Raw genomic sequence first — 25128 nt, 5'->3', positions numbered from 1 at the left:
CAGCATTTGTGGGTCTGGACAATTGTAAAATGCTATCTGCAAAGATTACTTTCTGAATTTCAGGGTGTCAACCTGGCCACTTGCCTATATCTAAAAATGCATGCATCTATAAATGTACATACACACACATACACACACACAATATTATGAACATTTCATATTATGGCAGGCAATATTTTTCTTCTCTAATTTCACAACATAATTTTTATTGACTTATAAAAACTGCAATGATTTCTGTATCTTACACTCTTAGACTCTCTCCAACCATCTGAGTCCAACCACCCATGTACAATGGAGCACATCTTGTGAAACTCTAAGAACCTAACGTTAGTGGATAGAGCGAAAAATCACAAAATCGTGAAAAGTAATCCTTAGGAAAGTACCATGTTGGAAATGGACATACTTTTCTTCAAAAGTCCAACAAAACCGATATCCTCCAAAACTAAATTAAATATCTCTTTCTTTCTGCTGAGGACCTGGTGAAGAGGTTTGGCCTTCACTGAGTGGCCACGTTATACCAAAAAAATGGCATTTTTAGGCACTAGGCCCTAACTCAGCATTGAGAGGGATCTAGCCTAAAGGTTTCCTGAGGAAATAGCATATTCATGATCCCCATCTCATTCTTTCTTTGGGTAAAAGCTTAAGTTGACTTGGCAGGTAGAATCCAGACTATTTAAATCATTATTTTTCTCCCTTTACCCACTGAGCTCATGTAAATTAAATTCACATAAGCTGCAGTGTCATGATTTCCTACCAACTTGTCACCCAAAGTTTAAAAACCTTCCCATGGTGGGGCCCTCACTAATTTGCTTCATTGGTGGTTTCTCTGAAGAGTTGACTACATAAAGAATTGTTATAAATCAAATCATATTTTCCCACTGATTTATATTGTAAATGCAGGTAAACCAGCCTGTAAGTTATTTCCTTTACTAAAGCGGCGCCCACGCTGTCTTGCACTTCCTTTTTCATTGTTCCCATAACCCAGCCAGAGCTGCACAGGCAAAAATAGAAATCGCGGCCCTGGAGACTTCATGCGGAAGCCCCGCAACCAGGGGCACTCACCATCACAGCAGGGTTCTTCACGGTGATGCAGGGCGTGGTGGCTCGCAGGGCTCCACTAATGCCGTGGTAGTATTTAAAACAGATTTTTATCTCCGCTGCAAATCGATTGGAGAAAAGCAATAATTTAAACATAGAAACAAGTCATTTAGGAATAAACTGAAGAAACTAGCCACACCACCTCTCAGAAAATCCCGCTCATGGATGGCTCTTTAAACTATCCCTTCTTTTCCGATCAGAAACAACAGATTGATCATGCCATTTCCTATTTCATTTTATATACGTCTCTGGAATGTTCTAAGAATGATCTCAAATATATTAGAAAAATAATGCACAAAAACAACATGCCAAAATTTAAATAGTGTAGAAATGAGTAAGACTAGCCATGATTTACTGAGGTGCTCCTCGATGTACCAGACACAGTGCTATGTCTCGGCTCATGTTGTTATTTAACCTTCACACCAACTTTGGGAGGCAGAAATTCCTGTCCCCATGTTGCAGATTAAGTGCTGAAGATTGCAGAAGGTCAAACAAACAGGAAATGACAGAGTCAGGACTCAAACTCAATCTGTTCAATTCCAAAACCTTCACTCCTAACCCCTACAATGTAGGTAGGTTGTAGCTGTCCGTGGAAATAGCAGCTTAACAAGTATGATAAAATACTGTCATAGACTATGCAGTGATAGGGTCTACATTATTTTAAATTTCCAAGTGACAAATGCAGCCACTAGACAGAGATCAAATTTAGGAACTATTGGTATATTTATACCAGTATGTGGATAGATGGATAGATATAGGTAAAGGTGTAGGTGCAGGTGTAGGTGTAGGTGTAGGGATAGATAGATAGATAGATATAGATATAGGTAGATATAGATATACATGGATATATATCCTGTGGATACAGACACATATACATACCAAAATACACACAAATCTGTAGATATGTATTTTTGTGTATATTATATGTTTGTATTTTATGTATGTTATACATGTATAGTGTGTGTGTGTATAATTTGAACTTGATAAAAAGCAATACGAATGTCAGTTGTTGATTTTGAAAAGGAACTACAGGTTCAAAGGCAACGAAGCCAGAATGTGTCAAAGATAAAACACATGGACACTGGAATTTCTCTATATAGAGAGTGTCTGAGACACTGAAGTGCCACTACAAAATGCTTTTTTCCCAAAGTGTCATTCAATATACAATGACACTCAGGGGCAGCCCCAGGGAGTCCTAGCCTATGAGAATCACCTGGATTATTAAAGTCACTGTATTTTCCCAAAGAAGTTAATCTTCCACTGACTGTACCAAACAAGGTCCTACAGTGTATTTAGTTCTCTTATTTTAAAAGAAAAAGATAATGATGAAAAAAATCCTTTTTTAGGGATTTTTATTATTACACATTTCTTATCAATAATGAAACACTAAAAAAAGTCTGTCATGAGGTAAAATATTGAGTCTTTCCATTATGTATGTTAATCACTAAGCAGTGATTCAAAATTTAGTTAGCAACATCAGGCAAAAGATTTTTACCATGTATCCACCACAACACACATGACCAACACTATGCCAGACAGTGTGAGGGAATCAAAGAAAGATTTCTGGAGTAGCACGTGATTTATAGTGTAGCTTTTGAGATGAGAATCACAGGACTGACAAAATACAGAAGACAAACACTAAAAAGGAAAGGTAGAAGGCTGTGGAGACCACAGAGAAGATGGGTGAGGACACGGCAGAGTCAGAAAGCCTCACAAACAAACAGGGCAGGACTCAAACCTACAGATGAGAGAGATGGGGGTAGAGAGGTTAGAGCAATGAGTGGCAAAAGCAGGGAAGCAGGAATTATTAGCACGCTGCATTTGAAGAAGAGCAAGATGACCTATGCGGGAATTCTAGCTTTACGATTACTTCGTTTCCCTGAGACTACTCCATAAATGACTTTCCTGAATACTAACACAGGTTTTTAATTACTACTGAAATAGCCATAGCTGTGTAGATATGAGTAAACCTTACTTTTCCAATTGCTTTCTTCCAAGACCAATAGCACGTTTTCTGCAAGAACATTCACAAGGCCTGTCAAGGCAGAACAAGCTCAGTGATGAGCATGAATGTGGAGTTCTGTGGGCATGAGTTTGTTAGTATCACACTCTAAATGCTGGAGACGAGCAGTCTGTGAATCTGCTTTTAACGGTGCCTCAAAGATCAAATCAATGGTTAAGGAGGAGGAGCTCATTTTCAATAAGACATCTTCCCTGGACTCTTTCAAGTTAGGATGCCATTTTTTCTTTTCTAAGGTTCTAAATAGTCAACTAGGTAACAGACTATGAGAGAAAAAATGACTGCTTATTTTTATTTGTAGGATATTGATAGCAAGGCCAACTTTGCTAGCTGACTCATTTTGGGTGTTATTTCATTCCTTACTATAACAAAAATCTTCAATCCCTGTGACAAATTAGAACCCCCAAAACTATAAAATAAACTTATTCTGAATTGTGCAAAGCAGATTTTATGGACACCAAAAACAATGCAGAGCTGACAGATATAAATATAGATGACAGACATAAATATAGATGCTGTCTAACTTACCCCACCCGACCTCTCAATTTTTTTAAAGTTCCACACCATAAGCTCAGAGAATCAAGCAAAATTTCATTATGCTGTGAAGTCCCCTTAGGTCTGCTCTAAACAGACATGGGGTTAAAAAAAAAAAAAGATGTCTAAAAAAACATGGACTATATATACTTCTAAGCACTGATATAAATACCACCTGAGGTTTTTCCATTGAATGGATGTTGAAAGGATAGAGATGTATGTTGGGGGAGGCCTCATTTCGATTAATGAAGATAAATATTTTATAAAGCCAAATCTTTCTATAATTCCTATTCACTATCTAGGACATTGACTTTTACAAATTTTCTCTGTTCCTAAAAAAATACATTACTAAATATTTCTAGTTTTGAAATCATGTAACACAATACCTCTAATTTTGTTAAGGAAGAATTAAGGTGGAAATGCTAAATTAGAGGAGAAAAGAAAAAGAAACCCTACTTTTTTCTTCATTTCCAATTCCTAGCTTCAACGTCAAGCCCATTTCTATTAAATACTAGAGTGAGTGGTAAAGAAAAACATTTGTTGAGACAGTGATAGTTTCTATACTCTAATCAGCCAGGACATTACAAACATCTAACACTTTTGAGGGGAGAAAGAAAATCAACTGTGGCAAATGAAATACTCTGTAAATGTTTTTTGTTTTTTGTTTTTTTTTTCCCTCACACATAATGTTCCAGATTATAGCAGCATATGATACTGACTTCTTCCCAGGTGATTATATGAGCCTCATAATATGAATCTGCACACTCTATCAAGAGGCAATCCTTCCGAGCAGTCTTCAGCATTTGGGAGCGAATAGGAAGGTTGTTTTATCTCTCCCTCTGAAGTTCAGTTGGCAATATTTCTCTGCTAGATCAACCTCTTAAACTCTGGGATTCTTTCAAAGGAGGAATCACACTGAGAGTAAACCTGGCCATTTCCTATTCAATTTTCCCCCATATTCTTTTATCACTTATTTTCTCATAACTTAGATAGTTATGCCTGCTGGGCCAATGCTGGAAACTAAAGAAAAGTAGAAAAAGGCAAGAAAAAACAAACCACTTGTAATCTCGCCCCCAGAAACAACCCTTGTTCACATTTTGGATAATATCCTTCCTTTTTTTTTTTCCCTATATGCTATGATTTTAGTTAGAATTGTGCTGTGTGTAACTGCTTTCTCCTCATCACTTATTGACATTCCGTGAGCATTTTCTCTTAAAAATTACATTCCATTTAAGGTTTAAAGAAAGAATCTAGCAAGGAATTGAACTATGAAAAGAAGATATTCCTTAGGGGGCAGAAACAGGATAAAGCTCTAGAATGCTGACCTATCAGAAAAATGTGGAAGAAATTATCTGATGTCTTTAATGACAATTCAAAGTAATAGATGTTAATTTTTTAAAATAACTTTTTATATTATATAAGTTTTATATGCTTCCATGAAGATATGCTTACAACAGGTTTCTATTTTATCAAACCTAACCTTTTATTTTAAGGTTCAGTAAGTACCATCCTTGGTATCCACACATTCTCTCTAACATTAAATATCCTGCATATAAAACTTAATTCTTACACAGAGCTAAACAACTCAGAAAATTTTTAAAGAGCCTATTTTTTTCTACATTAAAGAAAAATTCAATGAATGCAGCAGTTAACCTGGACCAACCAGTAAATCACTTATTTATTCATGCTGTTAGTTACTTCACAAAAGTGTATTTATTATATTCTCAATAATATTAGTGGCAAATATAAATGCTCCCTTTATCTAAAATAAAAAGGGATGAGATATTTCTGTGAACCATGTACTATATATGAGTTCATATTTACAAATAAATGTAACATCAGATCAAATGCATAATTGTTGAATTATCTGCAGCCCATTTCCCTTTCCTAGTAAACTGACCTCTATGGCAACCCAAGACTATCTTATCTACACTTGTAAAGGCCAGGATCCAAATACTAAAGTTATTCTGCTACTGAGAAAAATAATAGCAAAGTTACCAAATAAAATTTTTAAGTTAAGTTAAATTCTTAAATTTAACTTCAATCTTGAATTATTTTTCCTGCTCCCTAAAACTAATATAATTACATATTAACTACAAATGTAGATATAAGGCTATACAAAAATATGCAAAGTATTAATATAACCATACATAATTTATATATCATAAATTCATAATGTATATGTAATATATGAGCATTTTCTAAAACAATATATTTTCCAGTTTGGGGCCACATGGCATAAATATGTAAATCAAAGCCAAAAACTTTTAAAATAACATTCAGAAAAGACTCCATAGATTTTTATGTATTTATGCAATGTTCAGTAACAAACTTATATTTCACACTTAGTTACTTACGTTCCATGAAATAAGGCCCAGGCTCAATTCTCCATACAATTTGCCCTTTTTGTGTTCCAGTCACACCCCTATTTTTAGAATCCCAGAAGTTGGCTGGAGAATTCTCATCTGAAAAACAAACAAAGAAACACTTTTCAGCTTAATTATAATCTCTTTGTTCTTCCTTAGCTCAAAGACACAGTTCTAAAATAAATGCAAAAAAAGATAAAAGGAAAATATTAATAAACACTATTATTAATGACTACCTTCCCAGCAGATTATTACCCTGAATTTCTATATTTGCATTTATATGGGAGAATTGGGGAGAAGGATAGGGTGTGGGGTGGAAAGATAGCATCTGGGCTTGGCCAGATTGGCCGAAGTTGCCAAAAGATAAAACTGCAAAGAACCATGGGTACAGCTGCTGCAGCTTCAGTGATGGGCTGATATTATAAGAAAGGGGTTGAACTCCCATCTATAAAATCCTTGATGAAAAGGAAAAGAATAGTGAAGCTGGGATAAAATAAGAAAGAAGATAGGATGACAAAACGGGACATTAAGCTATGAAACTGAGTCAAGGCATAGTCCAGGTTTGCCATGAACAATGTCCAGGAGATACCAATCAAGTCATCAGGTCCGCTAGGAAAATCTTTACAAAATGCCTAAGGCACTAGACCTTGAGCTAATACAAGAAAAGGAAAGAGGCAAGTTTAGGCTTTTGTCTGGAGAGACAGGACAGATCTGAAGAATAGGCCTGAAAGCATCACTTTCCAAGCTTTCCAACCTCATGGCACAGAGAAAATCGTAATATTTGTAGGCATATCGGGGTAAATGGAAGAGACGCTTACAACTTCCGATGGCAGGCAGGGATGTTCTGGCTGCCCAGGTTCTGATCCCCACCCTGAGGCTGAAGGGAGTCATATTCTTTATAACTTGTTCACATCTCTTTAGTTTGAAGCTCTCTTAGAGCACTAGAATAAGAAATGAAACTAAAAACATGAAAAAGAGACCATTTAGGGTTTTACAGGCACTCAAATATGTGTATAGTGACACCGGCTCTTAAGTCCGGTGTACCTCAGTTGTTTTCCCAGGAGGAAAGATTAGAGATACAATTTAACTGAGAGCTGGAATAAACCAGACAAGGTGAAGCAAGAGCTACACTTAAAATGAAAAAATAGAGAAAAGGTCCCAAGTCCAAGGGAATAGTCTTGAGAAGAAAAATCTCTCTTCTTTTGAGTATAAAAGAAACAGAAAGTGGGGCAAAATAAGGAGTCGGATAATCCAGCTTGGAGGGATTTCTGTCTGTGGTCATCCTTGGGGCCCACTGGCTTCATCATATTGATAAGCCAAAGCATTTTGGGAGAAATGATCCTTTTGTGCCATTTGCATTCAGCATATTATAAGTCAAAGGTTCTTTTTGTGAAAGGCCAAGAAGCAGTGACTGCTCTTCATACGAATGGAAAGGCACCACCCACCATGTCACCACCTCTACTCCTAGACACACAATGCAAGGACACAACTTTACTTCATCACAAAAATATAACTGCAATGCTGTTGAGATTTAGAAGGCACTCAGGCAATCACCTAAAACTGGACTCGAAAGATGTCATGTGACTGGCTGGCTCCTCAGGGCAGATCCCACGCACTGCCTATGCTCTGAGCTTCTTCCATGCCAACTAAAACCCCAATTTTGCCCAAGCCACAATGTGCCCAGTAAAAAAAACTCACCTCTCCAGAATCCCCGGTAGCTAAGGGTGGCATGTGACCTAGTTCTGGCCAGTGAAACTGAAAGTCTACTGGGTAGGACTTCTGGAAAAGCTATTATTTTTCTAATTAATAAGAGGACAGACTCAGTAATCCTTTTGTTCTTTCTCTACCCTTCTTTTTGGAGGGGAACCACATGCTAAGTAAAGACAACAGAGCAAGAAGCTAGAAGCAACCATGATGAATTTTTGAGTCCTGAATGACCCTCAGGCTCCTTGCTACCTAGGCAAAAATAAATTCCTGTGAATTTATTTGATGAAATTTCTGTGGTTGGGTCTCTGTTACTTGCAGCTGAACACAATTAATAATAACAGATATACCCAGTATCCTCAATGATTTAGACTTATCATACCTGTCTTGACCTAGAATCCTCAAAACTGTGCCACTGCTCCCGGTTAGAAAGCCTGGTTGTTGCTTCTCTTTTAAAAGATACTGTAATTCTCAGAGCTGCTTGGATGGGGAGAGGGATTCTTATGTTTTCACAAGTAAATGTTCTCTATTAGCTATTGGTCACTTAGAAGGCATGGAAAGTTGGACCCTACAGGAAACAAAATTTAGGCATATGAGTAGAAGGTGTCTAGCTATTCAAAATGTTTTTTAAAAATGTCGCTATGCACATGGGACATTTTCTAAAAATATTGTGACAGTTTCCTCTTGAGGCCTCAGGAAAGATGAGGCAGCAGCAAATCTTGCTTTAAGGAGCAAGTACTCAGATCACAATGATAAAAATTAACAGTAAGAAAATTGTTCTTGTTAATGTGACCTCACTGTAAAAAGGTTTGCATTTCTGTTATTACTAAACTTTTTCACTCTAAACCATCAATTAAGACAAACTTAGTACACACTTCTGACAAATAACCTTGGGAAATGGGCCACTGAAGAGCAGAACTAGAATGTGAGGGCAGTAACGGGATGAGGAGAAATACTGTAAGAGGTATGAGCACCAAAGAGAATTGGCACCTACACCCTTAATTGCAAATACGAAGTCCCTACAAATAAACCACTTTAGGGCACAGAGTTCAAATTATTTTGATATGACCATCTCCACAACTACTACTGCTCCTACTGCTGCTAGTTTGCAGAGCCCAGGCCAGCCTTGGGCACACCATGCTAAAGAACGCTTAAAACGACCCATTCCTTTTCTTTGTTTCAAGACCAATTTTAATTGGTCCTTCGGAGGAAAACTTTTTTCTTTAAGTAGGTTAACACCTTCATTTAGTTGCAGTCAATTTTCATCTAGCCCAGGAACTCCTTTGTGGTGACAGCATTTCTCTGCTCAGATCTACTTTCCATGGATATTCGAGGACAGAATATTTTTTCCCAGAATGTATGAGTTACGTTTCCTTTACTCTCATTTAACATCTATATTAGATAATTCAGTCTTTTAAAAATGCCCTAATCCAAATAAAAAAATAACAACTGAGTATAAAATGCTATACCAAAGAAATGTTTTTAAATCCTCTACAAATAACATATAGATGTAATTATAAATCTATTTTTTTCTCTAACTGAATAAAGGTTTTGATAGATCAAAGAAATATAATCAATCTTTAAAAACAATTACCAATTGTTCCATTTATATTTAATCACTTCTCTTCCCTTCTCTCTCTCTTTTTTTTTTTTTTTTTTTTTTAATGCCTACAGCACCTGGTCTTCCTAGGCTGTCTCCCATCCAAGGGCTAATGCTTATCTTCTAAGATCAGTTGCCCATTTCTCTTAATAACTAGTCAAATCTGTTGCACTTTCCTTACACCCCCTAAATTCCATCCTCTTCCTTGAAGCAGGGTACCATCCAAACATGGAAAACATGAAGCTTCATCTCCCTGGTTTCTCCATCTCTCTATTACCACCATCTTTTCTATATCCATACCTACTTTGTGTCTTCTTGCCCAAGTTCCACCCCCGTTATGGTGGTACCCTCGAGCCAATCCTCGCCCCCAGTCACCTTCTCTCTCCTTGATCTTTAGCATCTTCCTCTCAACCTAGAAGTATGTCAGCCTCCAAGGGGCATATTTTCCTGGTTTTACTTTTGCTTTTGCTCTTTGACCATTACCTTCTTTGCCCCCTCTCCCATCTTTGTTCTTATTTCTCTTCTAGCTACAACAGAATCTATATTTTAGGAGTATATTTTCTACATACTTAGGTAATTTTCTAGCTGGAATGTAATTATAGAAAGAAACATTGGAGATGTTTAATTCATGTACCTAAATACCTTCTCTAAATCTAATTTTGTTTGGTAAGGTTTATACAAAGCTTGTCTACTCATGTCTCACAAATCTCCTTTGTTCTGTTACAAGTCTAGCTGGCAGTACCTTTCCTCTAAATAGAAAAAACAAAGCACACTTAAAAAGTCCTAAAATCCTTTTAATATAATTTTCATACCTAACTTGTAAATACTGTGAGAACATGATCAGGAAAACTTCTGAAAAATCTTTACTCCTGCCTTATTTTAGCAATCCATGATACTTTTCCAAAATGATTTCATTTGGTGTTTTAAAAGATTACTTCTTAGAGATAGTCAAATTAATTCCAATTAATACAGAAATTATTTTTGTTAAGTTTGTTTCCCCAAGGGACAAATAGTAAAGTGTTTGAATCAAAGAAATAAAGGAGAAGAGATATAAGATTACACATCACACACAACTAACTCTCTTCTATTAACCAAAGAGTATAGCGGCTCTGAGATTTTTCTCAGATCTGGTTAATTAGGTGAGAAAAATACCTCTTTTCCTAAATGAAAACCACTTGATTTTTTAAGAGGAACACCTTAGAATCTTAAATTTATATGAAAGCATCTGCTGCACATTCAGTAGGTCACAAATCACCATTGTCTATCTTCTCCTTTAGATAGTTGATCCTCTAGGGAATTGATCACCCAACTCCATTGCTCACAGTGAATATCCTGGGGGACTCTTCAAAATGCTGACTCCTGTTCCACTCTTCCAGAGATTTTGATTCAGTAGGTTTGAGTTGGGTCACACAAATCTGAATTGTAGCTAACACCCCAACCAGGTAGGTACCACGAACATCACACACACACACACAAAGTTGTGTCCTGTGGTCATTTCCAGGGAAATTGAGCAATCATTGCAATGTTGTAGACCATGAATATCTCTTTGACTATTGTCCCTTTCATTTGTTAGCTGTTCCTTCCTTCTTTCCGTCCTTCCTTCGTTCCTTCGTTCCTTCTTTCTTTCCTTCCTTCCTTCCTTCCTTCCTTCTTTCCTTCCTTCCTTCCTTCCTAAGTTACAATATGAATCAAAATGATCATTCTAGACCTGGGCTAAGTATATACTTTCACAGAGACCGTTTGACGGTACAAACTTTGAAATTCACCAGCATGTACTAGGTAGGTTATGGAAACCTACTGCAATGTGAGAGGAAAACTTTGACAACAAATGACTTGAGACTAGAAATACACTGTGGAGGAAGGATGAGTCTCTATCAGTGAATGTACCAAGTAGAGCACCAATCATACTAAGCGCTATGGAAGTTCATTAACGAACTTCCAGATGAATTTGCAAACTTGGCATTAGTTTTTAACCCAATCTCCCTAGGTGTCCAGTTTCTTACATTGAAGCTCTCCGTATGTGGGGTGAAAAAAAAAGTGTGTGTCAGATATGCTTAGAGATTACCATGATAACATGCCATATGCTGGGAATGCACCTGTTTGTGACCATGCCTTTGGAGCCACTTGAATGGTAATCTTCTCATAAGTACCAGAAAAATTTGCTAGAGATGGGAGAAAAAGACACTAGAACCTTACAGGATAGAAAAAGCAACAGAGGCTGACAGAGCCAATGACAAGTACGCAAGGTCTGGCCTTGGGGATATTTGTGCCTTCCTACAATTTACTGCCCCTAGAGGTCAACAACCCCCCTTCATTTGTCTAGTTATTTTCCCACAATTTATTGCCCTTCATTAAAATAGTATATAAGCTGCTGAGTTTAACCACTTTTTTGTGTCTTCATTTCATTTCCATGAAGGTTTCCTTGCACACAGAAATTAAAATTATAATATCTAATGAAATTTGTATGCCATGTTTCCTGTTAATCTATCTTCTGTCAGTCTGATTGTAGGCCCAGTAGCTGAACCTAGGAGAACATAAGAAAGGATTTTTTTCCTTCTCTATATGTCCTCAAAGGTGTGGTCAGGATTCTTCCTCAAGGTCCATTTGTCTGGTACTTTCCCCCGTATATCATTATGGCTCAAGCTTCTCCTTCCATGTTTTTCCTTTTTGTTTCCACATCATCATCTCAATGAAATCTACTCTGACTGCCCCATTTAAAACCACAACTCCTCCAGCATTCCTGGACTACCTAATTCTGCTCAATTTCTTTTCCATAACCTCATCACCATCTAACGTTCTATATAACCTACTTATACTTCTTATATATTGTCTGCCTGTCTCTCTAGAATTTAAACTCTAGAAGGTCAAAATCTTTTGTCTATTCTGTTTACTGCTCTATCTCCAAGTGACTAGAACAATATCTGGCACATAGTAGGTGCTCAGATTTGGCTGAATGAAAGACATCTTGATATCTTCTTTTGATATATGACATTAACTGAATATTAGTTTTATATTTTTAAAATATATAAGAGAAATAAAATTCTCACCAAAGAATGCATAAGCCTTTTTAAAGAGATCTCCATCTTGTTCAGAACAGAGAAAAACAAGGACAATATCGCAAATTCTGTGGTAAGCTTTATTGGGCTAATTTAACAAAAGCAGTTTATTTAAACGCTCAGTCTTTATAACAAGAATTTCTAATTAACTTATTTCGATCACACTGTTGTGCTGCGTTGACATTTAACTATGTTTATAACTTACAGTAGGTCACACAAAAAGATGATTTGCCTTACTTAAGATCACATGACCAGTTTCAGGTAAAGGCCTTTGAAACCTCATAAGTTCTTTCCTGACAAAGACTCGGAGCATTTCGAAATTAAGATTTATTTTTACCAACTGAATGTTTTCCTCTACAGAATATAGGAAACACAAATTCTCTGATAATATCTCAGAAGGAAAAATTACTGAAGGCTTACTTATAACAAATAAGTCTATTTTATTTGGTTATTGTATAAATTTATAATAAATATCACTGTAAAAATAAGACATGCAATTTGTGATTATTTTATCCAATTTCATGATTAAACTATCAGTAAGAATTAGGTGCTCTTTGTAAAATTTGAAGCTTAAAAAATTTCAAAGTCTCTTTGAAGTATGCATTGCCATCAGTGCATAATTTTCCCCATCACAGTTTGCGTGACTACTTTCCTCTAGCAATTACACTTTTATGATGAGAATGTAAGCCCAAGATTTTTAAAGGGTTGAATGTGGCCAGCATTTGGTAGCTTGGTAAACACCTTGGCACAAGATCTAATATTAGGCCCTTCAGGAATATTCAATAACGATAACACTAAAATGCCTCAATCCTATTTCGTGTACAAGGCTGACAGGTTAGAACAAGACCTCCTATTGCTAAAGAACTTTCATGATAGAGAGTGGAGTAAATGATCTTTTCCTAAAGGTCTTTAATTTGGGGCACAGTGATGACAGGCTAATAAGAGTTAGAAGGAACAGTTTAAGGCCTGAAGATGGAAAAAAAAAAAACAATTCTAGAAGTTATAGAGAAAATGAAATTTATTGAAAATTAATTCAACAAATATTTATTGAGCATCCACTATTTGCCATGCAATATTCTAAGTTACAGTGATTCCAGGGGAATGAGAGAGTCAAAAGTCATTGTCCTTATGGAGACTTTGGCCCAGTGGGGAAAGTGATCAACAGGCATATACATATAATGTATATGTCAGGTAGTATAGTCAATATAATGTAATGTCAAGTAGCAATAATATGGCTCAAAGAAAGACAACCAGGGGATGGAAGGATAAAGAAGTTGGTGGGAAAGTGTTACTTTATGTAGGTCGGTTACAGAAAGAGGGGCCTGAATAAAATGAGGGCATTTTCCACAGGGGGATTTGGGAAAAAAGCGAAAAATAAAAATGCAAAGACCCTGAAACAGGAACAAGCCTGCAGTGTTCTGAAGAACAAGAAAGTGATGCAGCTAGAGCAGAGTGAGTGAGGCAGAGAAAGGGAGAAGACGAGATCAGAGAGACACAGAGGGCCACCTCGTAGACCTCCACGGCAATATCAAGAGCTTTCTATATGCCAAGCACGTTCTACTGTTTTGCCTTTATTAAAACTGCTAACAATTCTTTGAGGTACTCTTAATAGATTTTTAACGATGGAGAAACTAAGGCACAGAGAAGTTAAGAAATGTGCCCAAGATCCCAAAACTACTATATGCAGAGTGAACACAGGCTGCCTTGCTCCAGAGGCCATGCTCCTCAACACGACACCACACTGTCTATGGTGAATAGTTTGGATTCCACACTGGTAATAATGGAATGTCACTGAAGAATTTAAACCAGGAAAGTGACATGATCTGCATAAAAAAAATTAAAAAAAAATATCATTCTGGCTACTGCCCGCAGAGTAGATTATGCAAGGACAAAAGTATGGCTCACATGCTTCATGCCCAGGCCTAGCATCAAGTGTTGGAGCATAACCTAAACATGATCCGCCTCCCATCTCCATCTCTTCTGTACAGCCAGAGCTGTAGCAGCTATGAATATCCATCCTTCGTGCAAAAGGTTGTGCACCGATTCCAGACTCTTCAGTCCAATGACCCTGTGAGGTGACTCCTCTACCTCTAAGCTCTCTCCAATCAAACCACCATCCTGTAATTTCCCTAAGTCCACCATGCTCCTCCCCTACTTCTCTATTCCAACAACACCTGAAAGTCCAACTTTCCTATATTCAGCCTTAGTCAGTCAAAATCACTTAGTGAACTCAATGAACACTTAATGAAACATATTTATTATACCACTGGCATTTAGTCCTCATGGACCTTCTATTCACCAAAAAAAGTATGTTTTTTGTTTTCGGGTACATATCATTTATTACAGGTGCTATGAAAGTAAGACACCATTTGATAATGATGTTGTCAGGCTGTGGCTGCCAGGTGACAGTAAGATCCCAAAACTTCAAGAGACAGGACATTTGACTTCAAACTCCATTTCTCTCATTTACTAGATTTATGACTTTGGGTAAGTCTTAAAACTGCAGAGTCTCCATTTCTTTATTCTATAAAGTGATAACAGCACCTACCACAGAAAGCTGTAAGGAATAAATGGTACTGTATGTGAACCTGGTATATATTAGGAGCTAACTGTGTGGGTTTTTAAAATTTTTCAATCCATTTCAGCCTTCTTTCAAAAGGAGCTATGGTTTGTTTTTTTCCAATACTCAAAAGCACAATTCCTCAACTTCATTTTAACTTTTACTTTTTAAATTGATTTTTAAATAAATGTATTTTATTCTAATTTCTCACAAATATACATAAATTAAAACAAATACATGCTTATTTATATGTGTTCGGAGACTCTGCTTTCTTAAGCAACAGATGCCAAATTACCAGACAACAAAAGTCCAGGCCATATATATTCAGTAATAGTTCATCATGCCCTTACACATGTAGCACAGTGTTTCACACTGAGTAACTCAATACTGCCCAGTCCTTGGATGGAAGGTCACTCAAAGTTTAAAATTCTGTCAATGAGCTTTCAGCCTGGCTTAAGAAAGACTCAGACAGAGGTGCCCTCATTTCCCTACACAATGAAACAGAGACTTCGGGTACAGTGTTCAGCTTAGAAGTGTCCGTCTCAGCACTATGTGTGTAAAAAGTTGCCAGAAATGACAAAGTTTTGATTATATATCCTCCTTCCTTTCCTCTAATTATTTTTTTAAATACCATGCATACACTCAGCTCTCACTCAAAAATAATCCCTTTTAATACTAAGTGTAGCTTAAAAGCAACCTCTAGATTCTGCAGGGTGTTAACTTTTACATTCCACAAGATAGCTGAAGAGTCTGAGAAATGTATAGCTATTATAAAATATAATGTTTAGCACAAAAGCATCCTTTGGTTAGGGGTAAATTACTCCTTTGATCTTAATGAGCTCAAACAACAAGGTTCGGGAACTGTAATAGCTAATTTTGTTAGAGCTAATCCAACTAGGTCTGAAAATACTAATTAGGAGTATGTGGGAACATCTCTTCTGGAACATTCATTGCTGCTGATCCTAAAGAATAACTTCACACAAGTAGCTACTCCCTATGGGTCCCTCCCCAAAACGGCTTAATAAGAAGAAAAATGATCTTTCCCAGACATCAGAATGCTCACCTGAATCTTTACTTAATCATCAAAGTATTTTTTATTAAACTGAGCATTTATCTATGTTTCTCAATGAGGATCTCACTGACATGACATTCCAGCAGATAATTCTTTGTGAGGGTCTGTCCAATGCATTATAGAAACTTTGGTGTCCCTAGCTCTCAAGCACTAAATGCCATTGCATCCTACATGACAATTAAAAAATAACATCCTCAATGCCCCTGAGAACCATTGATTGGCATTTCATAGCCAAAAAATGAAAAATAAAAAATTTCATTTGAAAAGCTAATTTGTAAAGAATTAAGATTGAAATGAATTTTGCTCTGACTTCATTCCAGTTCCTAAACAATTAAACCAGATTTAGAAGGCCTATAGAAAACTGGGCCAGTTTGCCACAGCAGCCACAAGAAAATTTTTTTTTTAAAACCATGGTTTTATTCTCAAGTTAAAATTTGTTATAAGATTGTTGTTAAATCAACAGTCTCTAGAATGCAAATATCTACAAATATTTGTCCATATGTTACATTACAAATAAATATCCCTTAATATCTTATTCCCTAAGAGAAGAGTAAATTCATCAAAAACATTATTATTCCAGAGGCAGATAATCTGTCATGAAATCTATTTAGACTCAATGAAATGCCATTATTAAAAGCACTCTTGTAGAAGTTGTGTTTAACATTACAGTAAATAATTCACTTAAAACCAATGGGACTCCAGAAACTCACAATGAGGGGATTACATATTTAGTTTTACCTACTTTAATCCCAGTACTGACCTCCTATGATGAGGTGCCAAGTGACTAAATGTGAAAAACGCACTGCACACTTTGTAAATGAACTATCCCTAACCGAGCTGGGAGGGGACAACATTTAAGAACTTTTCAAAGAGAGAGGCAGAGAGAACTGTAAATCCCAAACAGTTGGACACAGAAATCAGGTGAAAGTTCAATTCATTTCCAGAATTTACTAATACCTTACCTCATATAATCCCAAAGAGTTTCTCTCTGCCTTTACCAGGGTAAACTCCATCATTTCAAATCAGATTTAAGAAGCAGTCTGAAGAAACACGTTTCATTCTCCTTAAAATCTTGTACCTGGCCTACCCACTTGGCAAGTTCATTCACAGGAGTGGCCAGAATTGAAGTCAAGGTGGGAGTGGAGTCCTAATAACGTGGCTTTGAGAGCACTGCAGGTCCACTTCACTGATGCTCCTGCCTCTCCTCCTCCTCCCCCAAAGTTCTAGAAATAAAATACTAGAAGAATTCAAGCAGTACACTACCAAGAGACTCCTGTTCAACTTAAAATGACACTGAGGGCCACTCCTGCCTTTCATCAAGACTTATCATAGCTCAGGCCTCCTAAGTGAAAAAACATAACATGTTAGTGTCCCTTTGGCTGAGGCAGTTGTAGCCACACCCCTGTAAAGAGTACAGGATGCAATCACCCCATCCTCCCCTCAGCTTCCTTCCTTTGCTTTTCCATGGGAGAATTCCAAAGAATGAGTTATGAGTACCTACACACACACATACACACACAGACACACACACGGTCATACAGAGCAGGCTGATGTAAACAAGATGACTGTTGTCACAAAGAGGGGAACTTTCTGTTTGATTTACTCAGACTAGTGTGGCCACTATCTGGGAACTCTAATTTACTATTGCCATTAATCAGATATAACATTCATTTAGGTTACCGAAATAGGCTTAGAGTATCCTAATCAATCCAGAACAGAGTTTGTGGACTTGTGATTTCAGGCTGTAAAAAAGAAATAAAACTTTTTCGAACATCACATAGCTTTAATGAAAACTCAAACGTGGTTATCAATCCAGAAGTTATTTTCAGACCTTACTTTTAATGCAAAAATAAATACAATCATCAACCTATCTGGTGCTCTTGTCTTATGTTGGGAAGAGGTTGGGTAGGGGAACCCCCAGTTCAGATGTATTGTTCTTTAATGGAGAAAGGGGCCTCCTAAGCTTTTGGCTAACCTAGGGGAGTCACTGCAATTTTTAAGTGCTGGTTGAATGGTAAATGCAATCAAAAGATGCAAGACCATATCTTTCCAGCACACTTCCAGGAAAGCAAGATGAAATGTCCTCATTTGTCACATGCTTTTACTGTGAAGTGAGGCAGACAGGATTTAAGCTCCACGCTACATATAGTGTCTGCAATTTCCTCTCTACTGTTCCTTTAACTCAGACATAGTTTGTCATGAAGCTTCAAGGGCCCACATTGCTTTGGACTGGTTCTGGAATAGACTGAGTAAACACAGCAAGCCTGGCAATCCATAATCATCACCACTCTGACCAGGCCTCTTCTGGATAGGCAAATCCAGTCAAGTCTTAAACCAAATCACTGTGGATTTGGGGGTGTGTCCTAGAAAACAACAATAATAGCAAGCATGTACAGAATGCCTACTATGTACCAGGAACACATAATAGATGCTTTAAACTCCAACAAATGCCACTGTACTCTAAGAGTGAGGTCAATAGTGTTATTAGGCCTATGTTACAGATGAGGAAACTGAGGCTCACAGAGAGGAAGTGACAATGGCAAGGATTTAAAGTCAGATCTGAGTGACACTCAAGCCCAAGCTCATTTACAATACACTGCCTCCCTCAAATAACACTGTGAAAATGCTCAGTAATTCACAGGTGGCCAATGGGCCCACAGTGGCCTAAGTCACCATCAGGAGATTAGGAAAAATAAATCTAGAAAGGATAATGCACCGGCATCAAAGATGACTACAGCCTGTGAACAACAAACTTCTCAACAATGTCAGCATCTCTGTTTTCATTCTCAAGAAAGTGTATGATCTTGAACTCTTGCCTACTTCCAAATCATGGACCACCAGACTCTCCTTGGGGTTGAAGAGAGGCTCACACCGTGTGGTCATAGTGCAGCTCTAATCACCACTCACTTCCAGGTCTTAGACTCCGCCGGATGCTTCCACAACGCTGGCCCTCCAAGCTCTGATGCTTTGCCTTCCAATACTGTAACATTTGCCAGATAGGCCACTTTAGCTGAACTCTAGGATCTGTTCCTCCCATGTGTCACTGATGCTCATGTGTGGCAAACAGGCTAGTTTCCTATGTCAAGGAAACCTACTTGCCCACAGTATAAGCCATTGTCATAACAGTTGATCAAGAAAGAACTTATAGAGTGAAGCAAAGGAGGTTAGATGAATGTTGCAGCTTAGACTTATGGCCACCACATAGACATACCTTTTCATAAAGATGGTATTTCTCAAACACAGGTCATTTAGCCATTACCCACTCAAATCACAGTAAACTAGTATATTGAGCAGATATAGCCAGAGGAGCATACTGTCAGACCTCAAAATTTACATATGCTATTCCTTTATTCAAAAATCACGCTTCTCTGTGAAAGAAAGGCCAAAAAGAAAATCAACAACAAACAAAATGAGGAAGCACATGAGTACCAATATTGCATTCATACATCACCTTAGCGTTTTTACTTATTGTGATATCATATGGTGTTAGCTGAACTAGGAGATAATTGTGAACAAGACAAACATAGCCCCTACTCTTTCTTTCAGAGTTTCTATTTGAGAGAGAAAGAGAGAGAGAGAGAGAGAGAGAGAGGAGGAAAAAACACTAAATAACAAATATAAAATGAATTCTTTAGTTACTATTATGATAACATGCTACAAAGGAAGAAAAGAATGTTGTAAGGGAATGGCTGAGCTGCTGAAATGACCCAGGCCAAAGAAAAAGAGAAGGCTCCCTCAAGGAATCAATGTGTGAATGAAACTCTGCAGGATGACTAGGAATTGGGTAGGGAGAGTAGAGAAGAGGAAAGAGAGATCATTCCATGTGGAAGAGCTGTGCGGAGGTCTTATGGTGGGAAACAAAGGTTAAAAGACCAGTGTGACTAGAGCACAAAGGATAAGGGAGAGATGAGACCAATAATGAACAGACTAGAAATTGTAAGCATCCATGTATAGGGAAAGGGAGGCTTAAGAATAAGGGAATAGAAATTGTCCCTTTCCCCATCTCTGTAAGATCTTCTGAAAGCCCAACTGATTATCACAGTTGTCAACATTCTAAGCTATTGATCTAGCAAGGATACTCGGGGGTAGAACTGCGATTTGTGGATGCTGAATGGATTAACCATAGAAAATTAAAGACATCACAACTAAAATAGCTTATTCCCCAAAGCTCACAGTATATTTATTAAGAGTAAAGCAAAGAACAGCCAAGACATAATTCTTAAATGACAATACAAATTGACAATGGAAAAATTCAACAGTGTCTCCTCCATCTGTCTTTATGCTGGCACTAAAAACATAAAACAGAATCAAGGTTAGTACATCAGGAAGGAACAACCCTTTTCCTGAAAAGCCTATTATGAATTTCCTTTGTGTTTATGCATTTTGTGTGCCTCTAAGTCTGACACTCATATGCATTTTTTGTTTTACAGCAAGTGTCTGCTTATCTGCTGCAATTTTTATTGGCTGTTTTTTCTTCTGACATTGTGTTCACAAAGAAGCCAGATGAATGTTCATTTCATCATCACTCTCATTTCAGATTCCCCAAATCTTCCAATGGAAATACACATACATTTGTGTATAAATCAGAAGCGTTTTGAAAATATGTTAAAAATGAGACAGCTGCTTAAAGATCAAGGGGAGGACCTAAACCTAAAACCAAATAGATGCATGTACATAAAACATGTGATTTTTTTAAACTTAGCTTAGAAAGTGGTAGGCAATTAAATTCAATAAAAATAATAATGGCTATCATCTGTTATCTATTAAGAACTTACTATATTCCAGGCCCTGTAAGTATGTATACACATTCCCTCATTTAATCCTCAGAGAGACCTTCTGGCATAATTATTATAATCCCCATTTCACAAATTAAGAAAACTGGGGGATACAGTGATTGAATAACTTGCTTGCACAAGATTACATAGCAAGAAACTAGCTGAATTTCAAATCTAGAGTCTGTATGACATCAAAGCTTATCCACACATTCCTCATTGTTATACAACTTCGTCCAACAATAAAACTACTATTGCCCAAGTGCCAAGAACTATGCCCAGTATTTCAGAATCATTTACCAACAGAACTCTCACAATTTTGAGAGGTGTTTTTATCCTCAAGATGAGGAAACAGTTTGAAGAATCTAGTGACTTGATCAAGGGCACACGTGGCAAGGTTGAAAAGTACAGAGGAAGATTTTCCGGGACCCTGCGCAATTTCACAACAGCGACACTTTTATAGTGCTTGAAGTTCAATAAAAGTAAGAATGGGCATGTTACTTTCTTAGAGTTTTGCAGTTTTATCTGGGAAATTTTCATTATGCTTTGGAAGAGCACAGTCCCCAAAGAACTAATGTTCTCATCTTAGGTAGATAAGGAAATCCCGTTATCAACGTCCCTTCAAGCCAAAATACCAGGATTGTGATCCATTGCTTTCACACACAGGAATAAATGATACTCGCCTTTACGTTTCTAATAGAAATATAAAATTTCTATTTGAATATGAGCAAACAGATGTAATGTGCCCAAAACTCTGAAAGGCATACCAAATAAGAATAAATGTGGTCCCCTCCTTTCAGTAATTTCCACTACAGAATTAAAGAGCTAGCTATAGCACTGTCTCCTTTCTTTGACTAATGTATATCTTAAAGCTCTAAGGATATATTTTTCTTTATGGGTGAATTTTGTATTAACACATAAGAATGTAAGTTTCCTTATCAATAAATTTTGTGTTAACTCATATTAATGTAAAGACAAGTATTTTTAAATAAAATACTATAGTGGCTTATAAAGAATCCACCTTCCTCATTCAATTCATAACTACTTAATTGCATGGATAATGGGTTCTATAGCTATGCTATTTTTTATTCCAAATAAATATTTTGTAAAGTAGGATAAATTTAAGAATAGATTTTAAGCATGTAAAACTCTGAAAATAAAATGAAACCAATAGAGAAGGATGTAAAATTATTTTGTATGCATTGTTTCTATCTGTAAAATGAGAACATTACCTTTTTCCAATAATGCTTTGCATACAGCTGAGATAGCAATGACCCTGATAATATATCCTAGAGATTTTTTGCTGAAAGTACATATGTAGAGACTCCAATATACTCACATTAACGAACATGTTCAAAATAGGCATTTATAATATAGCACCATAGTATGCGATGCAGAATTAAATACTCACAGATTCCCAAACCCTGAAGGAATAGTTCTCAAATTCTATTGTGTATTAGAATCGCCTGGTGAGACAACATTTAAAACTCAGACACCACAGAGCAAACCACAGAAATTCTGATTCAGTAGGCATAGGATGGGTCTTAGGAGTCTGAGTTCTTAAACAATTACCCCAGCTAATTCCGATATAGGTGGGTCCTTAAACCACACTTTAAGAGACACTAGCCTAGAATCTCAAAATCTAACAGACCAATCATTAATGTACATGTGTATGTGAATGTCACATTTGATTTTGCCAATTTGTTTTATTAGAAAACACAAAAAGAGACATGCAGTTTTATACCTTTAAGTATTCCCTACCCTAACAATTCTCACAATGATTATTTCCAACCCATTTTAGAAGAAAAAGTATAATAGGAAAATAAGCAAGTACAGGGAAAATAAAGACAGGAAAGGATGCTAACCTGAGAAATAAAGTTTTCATCTATATTTAAGTCTAGAAGAGTGCTCCTCAAAATAGGAACCATGGACCAGAGCTAGGCCATGAACTGGCTTTTTAATGATCTAAAGTAAAGAAATTGAGTGTCAGCCTTTAGAAACTTATACAGAAATTTGTCAAGAGTAATTTTAAGTCTGTTCCATCTAATAATAAAAATGTGGGCTTATATTTTATAGATCTTGTTTTTTATTCCATTTAATTCTTCTAATAGTTCATTTTTTATTTTGGTTTACAGAAGATCAATATCTGTGATGGATTTGAATGACAACAGGTAATTTGAGAAGCACTGGTGGACTCCAGGTAGAAGAATCCAGCCATGCTTGGTCAGTCCAGTGAGACTCCCAGCCCAGGACTGGATAAAAAGGTGGCTTTCTGTGGTATCATCTCAAAGGGTTCAGGGCCGAAAGGATTTCTTGAACAGACATCCTTAACGTCTCATAATAACTCAGTCTGAATCTGTCAGCATTACACCAATCTATGTTTATTTTTTTTTTGTCAATCGACCAACTTTTCTATAGCTTGTACCACCTCTTAAAATGACATTTTAGTAAAATTTCCTGTTTACTTTCAATAGCATAAAACAGTACTTGTTTCACTTATTCTAAATGTGTACCTTTCAACTTTCAAAGAGACCCTGGAGTTTTAATATTTGAGGATTTTGTGGTGAACTTTATCACTTTCGGGTGTACACAGGGTGTTTATTCCTTATCTGTTCATCTTTGCTGACATGAAACTATTGTTTCAGGATGTTCTCAAAAAGGAGGTCTTTTAATGACCTCGGTCATCTTAGTACTAGGTCTCTATCAGCTGTATAATGATTTTCATATTTGGCAATGACAACAGAAGCACAAAGTATCAATAAATTATTCCAGTCATAAGTACATACATGGGACACAGAACTCATGTTGCAGTTTTCCTGCCTCCTAGTAAACTTTAAATAATAATCGTCTCTGTTATTGAAGACCTGCATTCTAAACAGTATTAAAGTTAAATTCTAGACATATTCTAAAAATTCCTGCATCAGGTCACTGTATCCCTTGGTAGCAGCCTGCAGCTGCTACTTTTGCTCTATGAGTGTTGCCAAGAATAACTTTTTCCCTTCCAAGTGAAACATGGTGTTTATAAAATGTGAGGGATGGAGAACCTGGGAGTATGAATCTATACACACAACAGACAAAGGCACAATAATAGCAACTTCACTCCAAGTTGCCAAGATTTCTAGGCAGGGTGAATGAAAAATGAGGATTTTCTCCCCTAAATTATTGTGTTCCTTTTTTAAAAGAGAATAAAGTCAAACTTTAAATATTCGAGTTCATTCTGTGATGCTAAGAATTCTCTGACAGCTTGTTGGCAGCACAGAATAGCACTAGTTCTGCAGCCAAAGTGGATAACTATTAGCTGTGTGACCTTGGCCAAATGATTAACCTTAACCTTTAGTTTCCTCATCTAAAAAATGGCGATAATAACACTGCATCGCCAGCACAATTTTGAGAGGACTATAAAGCTGGATAAAGCAAGTAGACAATGCCTGGCATAGAGTATATACTCATTGCCAGTAAATTCTCAGATATTAGTGTTGTTATTCTCAACAGGGAAAACTCTAAATCACTGAATTATCTCCAGAAGTTTTTAGAATTTAACTTCTGCAACAAATATTTACACTTAAGTAGGTTAATGACAGTCCATCAGGGAGGTAGCTGGCTACATGAACTGACCTCTGGAGTCACCCGTGTCTAAGTTATCTGACATGATTAAACTGGGCTCAAATTCAGTACTTTTAGGAAAATTCAAATAACATCTTTGAAGAAAAAGAACTGTCTTTCTTCAATTTACTAAAGAAATTATAATTATGTTAATACCTTTTATTGTACTACATACATTTGTTTCAGCAATCACTTTAGGAAAGGTTAAGTGAAACAGATAAAACCAAAATCACAAGTCATCTTTGTAAAAGTGGCATTTATCCAAAATGCTTTTCCTGGAACAAACTGTAACAACTTGATTCACTCCCACCCTTCCCTATCAAGCTATATTTAAGGGTCTGTAAGCATTTTCCATTATAAACTGCTATCATCAGGATTTGTAATTTTACCTTCTAATCTGTTTTAGAGTTTATATATAAATATCTCAATCAACTTTTAAAAAAGCTTTTTTTTTTTAATTGAAAACTTCCTTTGGTAAAAAAATAATAGTCCAAGGGGTGGGTGAGGGAAAGAAACACAAGAAAAATAAGAATTATTTTACACATAAAAAAAATTATCTGCCATGGCTTAAGCAAAATGAAGTGTATATTCAAGAAATACATGCCACCAAAGACTATATTAATTCAGTAGTCATTATGTCATAGTCATAATAATTATAAACTCTATGTGTCCAAAAATAAATGAATAGGTAAATTATGGCACAGCCATATAACAGGGTATTATGTAGCCATCACATGATGTTC

General features: G+C 36.6%; 1 protein-coding gene across 1 annotated transcript in view; it reads right to left on the bottom strand.

Annotated features, from left to right (window-relative positions):
* The window catches only part of HECW2 (HECT, C2 and WW domain containing E3 ubiquitin protein ligase 2), a 204836-nt gene that overhangs the window by 129879 nt on the left and 49829 nt on the right, over positions 1-25128 (bottom strand). The window contains exons 2-3 of the mRNA XM_011369257.2: positions 6010-6117; positions 1063-1157 (exon numbers count right to left, since the gene is read on the bottom strand). Of these exons, the coding sequence (XP_011367559.1) occupies positions 1063-1157; positions 6010-6117 (203 nt within the window). The remainder of the gene's footprint in view (positions 1-1062; positions 1158-6009; positions 6118-25128) is intronic.

Source organism: Pteropus vampyrus, unplaced genomic scaffold (genome assembly GCF_000151845.1).
Source record: "Pteropus vampyrus isolate Shadow unplaced genomic scaffold, Pvam_2.0 Scaffold146, whole genome shotgun sequence".
In the NCBI taxonomy this organism is placed as follows: domain Eukaryota; kingdom Metazoa; phylum Chordata; class Mammalia; order Chiroptera; family Pteropodidae; genus Pteropus; species Pteropus vampyrus.
Note: the sequence above shows the minus strand (reverse complement) of the source record. Positions and strands in the feature narration are given on the sequence as shown.